Here is a 5000-nt window from a genome sequence, read left to right as displayed (position 1 = left end):
TCAAGCCCGTAACACACCAATCAGAGAAATTTATGATTCACATATAGTAAAAAGAAAAGGAGAAACATATAATTACCTACATACAAGATAAATTCATGATACCACAAAATAAAACCACTAAAATGTGATAAAATTCTTGCTTCAAGGTAATTCTAATAGAAAAATATCATAAATCTAACTTTATACTATAGAACTTTAATTGCAAATCTCAAAATAAATATAGTAATGCATTTACAGGTTACTATCTATGCCTTCAGCTGTTACAGACAAATACTTTGTGCTGACCTATAAGTGTGATTATTCTATTTTTTTTCTTTCATCTACTGTATTTGGATTATGTCTCAACATGAAGAAAAAAAAATATTCATAAAAAAACATCAACAATAAATGAAAAATTAATGATTATGATAAATAATGGGATATGATCCGTGGACACAGTACTACTTTTCTTTCACATATCCTTCAAAAACTTATTACTAGCTGTCTTCTCTCCTGGTGATATGACCATTGATAATCCTTTTTTTATAGGAACATGAACATAGATAAAAATAATTTCCCCAGCTGAACTGGATTTTCCTTAGAAAGAAGTTAAGATACCTCAACAAAAGTACACATCAATCTGCTATATCAATCACATTCTTTAGTTCATATTGGAGACACAACACAACTGAAGTCTCCTTGTGACATTAAAAATAGCAATGTCCATTTGAAAGCATGCCTGAAGTAACAAAAGACTATCATCCACCACAAGTCTGTCTGAAAATAATGACTGGCAAATGTTTCCCTGTGTTCTCTGAAATCTACCAAGATGCACTAGAGAAGTCTGTAAATCAAACTATTCGATCTTCTCTTCAGTCACAAAAATTGCTTAGAAAACTCACCCGATCCTAATGAGGCAGAAGAGAAATATTTGGGATACAAAAGAGTACCATGGTAGCTAATATTAAACTTTACATATACTAAATGCCTAGTTTGTATTTCAAATAATGTTGTTCAGAAATATATATAAACATAGATATGTTCTACTTCAAGAAACACATTTTGGGCTATGTGCAAATTGTAAAATATATGAATACATTAACCCCTATGATCTGGATGATGTAACCATGACATCATGAAAAAAATTAGGATTGAGGGGTGGATGATGTGAACATACACTTATGGGAAAATCTGGCTGTGGGCTGGGATCATGCGAACTTGCAGTTGTGAGCATTATGGCTGAGGGCTGGGGTCACAAGCAAGACTTGCCACGAGTGCACAAAGTCTTGAAGAGTGATTCGACTCATTTGGTGTTTAAAAAAGGGCTTTTGTATTATTTCCATCAATAAATGAATGTGGATTGTAGTATCCATGAGCCATGACTTGAAGAGTGCTGACTCCAAGGAGGATGCCATTTCCATGCTCAGCATCCTATTCTTGGCTGCAGGTTGTAGTACAGAAAATTTAATATTACAAAAAGACACAAATAATAAAACTTTACACATTAAGATTGTTGCATGGAGTTATGGACTACCTAGAGAGATAATATGGAGTCTGTGCAAGGGAATCAGTCTATTACCATCTGGATAAAGCAAATCAAATGGCAAATATCGACGTTGGAAAATGGCAAAAAAGCTAAAAATGCTTATGTATATAAACAACATTGCAAAGGGGAGGCACAGAGTCTTGTCACTGCACATGAGCATTCGTGTGTGCCCAGCCTACCCATCAGAGTGTACCCATCAGAGTGGTTGCTCACGTAAGCTTAATGTCTGTATTTTTGGTCATGTAATTCCTATGAAGCAACCGGATCCAATAGGTTAAGTATTCTGAACAATACCATAGCAGTAATGCCAAATTTGCTTTTAATTCTGCCATTAGTAAAATGCCAGCAATATACTCCTTACAAAGTAAAAACATTTTCAGCCCAAACCTTGAGGTAATGGGTGTTTTTTTCCCTATTATGCTAATGTATACTAATATCTAACAAGTATTTATCATGTAATAACAACAAATGATTATGCTAAACCAACATCTACACACCTCAAAAAACAAAATCATCATAAGTGAAATATTCAATCCTATTCCTAAAAGATATGGTGCTGATATGCCTGGCATCAGAAAATCCTACTAATGCTGACTACATCTAATTCCTTTCAGCTAACCTGCTGGGACTAAAGCTAATCCCCCTAAAATGTATAAACCCTACCATGACAGGGCCAGAATTTTCTGTGACATAATTATTAAGCAACAGTCAATTCTTTCTAGCTGGGCCACCTGCTTGCTCACTGGAGTGAGTCATGACGTGCAAACACGTCATACGTTACTACGTTATGACGGCTATAAGCATGCCCGTCAATAAAGATACAAGAGAACATGCATATACTGATAGATCACCCTTTTTTGATAATATAACATTTGATGACTACAAAATTTTATTTTTTCTTAATAATTGTTACCACTGCAGCTGGTATTGATTTTACCAATATAGTTGTAATTATCGAGGTATCAGCATGCAAAAGAGAACTTTACTTTCTTTATCTAGATACTGCAGAAGCAAGTATAAAAGGTGATAAACTACATGAAAAATTTTAAATATTCTTGTAAAATACAAAGCTTCTGGCAAGATAAAGAAACAGTTTCTAAGGAATGATTGTATGTTTTACCCATTGATGTTCTATCTGTGATACATTAAACTAAGAAAGAAACTCACCCATTCCTGATGAAGCAACAAGAAAATAAAGTGAAAATAAAGATGTACTTAAAAAGAAAAAAGAAAAATCTTTGTCCATAATATAATCAATTTCTCTACAAATGCTATTCTCTGTATATGGCATATCCTTTAATTAGAAAAGATAAAGATTAGCAAAAAAATATCAGCATTGTGGAAAAAGAAAGAAAAGTAAGAATAACAGTAGACAGATAACCTTCCCACTACAACTTCACATGAATGCTACTAAGTCCTGCTTTACAATTTGAGGGCTTGAAAGTCCTAACCCATTAAAAGGAGGTCCAAGTATTACTTAAAAATAATGATTCATTGGAACCAATTGTTATTCAAATTCAAAAAAATAAGGAAAAAGAAAAAAGAGAAAGGACAAAATCTCTAATCCTTCAGAAAAAAGGAGAAAAAAGAAATAGAAACAAGGGTAAAACACAAGTTGGCCACTATCCAGGACAGCTACACTATTAGCTTGCAAACCCCATCACCTAACAATTACATGTACTTACATCTACATGTTTCTCGAGGTACGCTTCGTAGTAAGCCTCCATTTGTTTTGCTCCTGTTTGTAAACATTTTTCCACCGTCTCTATCTTCTGCTTCGTCAAATGATGTGGAAGAAATGTGGTTGGTGTGTTTTAGGAGAAAACAGACATTGCATGTAAAACAAAATACAAGAAGCACTAAATCATAGTTAACTTCAAACAAAGAGAAACATTCCTTTAAGCACACTCAGGTGACAAAAATATATCAAAGTGGACATTCAACTAACATAAAAGTTTCCATGTACAAACTGGGAGAACATATGACATTTAATTTTTTTTACAAGACACAGAAAGAGATGCAAGGTATACATGACTTACCATTAATTTAGATAGATAAATTATGCTTATATATAATGAAAGTTGGAGTGAGAGTGGGATGACTAAGAGTGGGATGACCGAGAGTGGGAGGAAGAGGCAAAAACTAAGAGTATGACCTAGCTGTCCTCTTGCATCTTGCAATATGAACCCCTATGATCCAGATGATGTGACTATCATGTCATGTAAAAAGCTAAAAATGCTTATGCTGAAAAAGAGAAAATAACATTGAAGATGGGTCATCTAGTCTTGTCACCGCACACAAGTGTTTGTGTGTGCCTGGCCTACAAGGCATATAACTGATCAAGTAAGCCTAAAGTACATATTTTGGGTCATGTAATGGCAGTGAAGCACTCAGATCCAATGGGTTAAACAAGCCTTATATGGTATGCAATGATGATCAGACCATGTGATTCAAACCCATGCTGCTGGTTGGTCACATGACTGATATTTTTCATTAGCTCCATTTTTTGGCAGTGAGCATCCATATAGGGGATGACCTACATGACTACCTCTATCAAACACTCCACTCAGCCTCTTGCAAGCCAGATCAATCCCTGACCTATCTTGGCAGCCTGTGAGTTTGCCTAGGTGCTGTAGGGACTTTGGCCACCCAAATGTAACAAGTGGGTTGGTAGTGATGTTACACAGGTTGTTAATATAAAGTGATCCACTAACACTGTTAACAGTCACCTCATATAGAGTGGAGGTATATAGTCTGGAATTGAGTACTGGTCTCTCATAAAGGAAGTGGTAAAGATGTGTAAAGATGGGGCACAGTCAGAGCCCCTAGCACCCAAGCAGACTCATGGGCAGGCAAAAGAGGTCAAGGATTGACCAAGCTTGCAGGCAGCTTGGTAATGGTGCGTGAGAGGCTGGTGAATCATTCATTATGTGTATGCTCAGCATCAATAGATGGAAAGACTAAGCCATGTGGGTTGATGGGCCAGTCTGAGTATTTTTCAATGACTGCCAAGGATTGGCTAGCTTGGGCAGATGCAAGAGGACAACTTTGAACATATGAGAGAGAGAGAGAGAGAGAGAGAGAGAGAGAGAGAGAGAGAGAGAGAGAGAGAGAGAGAGAGAGAGAGAGAGAGAGAGAGAGAGAGAGAGAGAGAGAGAGATATGTTGAGAGAGAGAGAGATGTTGAGCGAGAGAGAGAAAGAGAGTGAGGGAGAGAGAGTAACAGAGAGAGAGAGAGAGAGAGAGAGAGAGAGAGAGAGAGAGAGAGAGAGAGAGAGAGAGAGGAAGGGAGGAAGAGTTGAATATGTGAGAGAGAGAGAGAGGAAGGGAGGAAGAAAGAGGGAGGAAGAAAGAGGGAGGAAGAAAGAGGGAGGAAGAAAGAGGGAGGAAGAAAGAGGGAGGAAGAAAGAGGGAGGAAGAAAGAGGGAGGAAGAAAGCGGGAGGAAGAAAGAGGGAGGAAGAAAGAGGGAGGAAGA

The 5000-nt window shown here is 36.8% G+C and overlaps 1 protein-coding gene across 5 annotated transcripts in view; it reads right to left on the bottom strand.

Annotated features, from left to right (window-relative positions):
• Positions 1–5000, bottom strand: part of Rme-8 (receptor mediated endocytosis 8) — a 69100-nt gene that overhangs the window by 43541 nt on the left and 20559 nt on the right. For 3 of the 5 annotated variants that reach the window (XM_027350917.2, XM_070137853.1, XM_070137852.1), the window contains exon 14: positions 3211–3297. The exons of the other annotated variants lie outside the window; for them this stretch is intronic. In XM_027350917.2, the coding sequence (XP_027206718.2) occupies positions 3211–3297 (87 nt within the window). The remainder of the gene's footprint in view (positions 1–3210; positions 3298–5000) is intronic. 5 annotated transcript variants of the gene reach the window in all.

This window comes from Penaeus vannamei, chromosome 23 (genome assembly GCF_042767895.1).
Source record: "Penaeus vannamei isolate JL-2024 chromosome 23, ASM4276789v1, whole genome shotgun sequence".
In the NCBI taxonomy this organism is placed as follows: domain Eukaryota; kingdom Metazoa; phylum Arthropoda; class Malacostraca; order Decapoda; family Penaeidae; genus Penaeus; species Penaeus vannamei.
The sequence above is the reverse complement of the archived record's forward strand: the minus strand, read 5'-3'. Positions and strand labels throughout refer to the sequence as shown.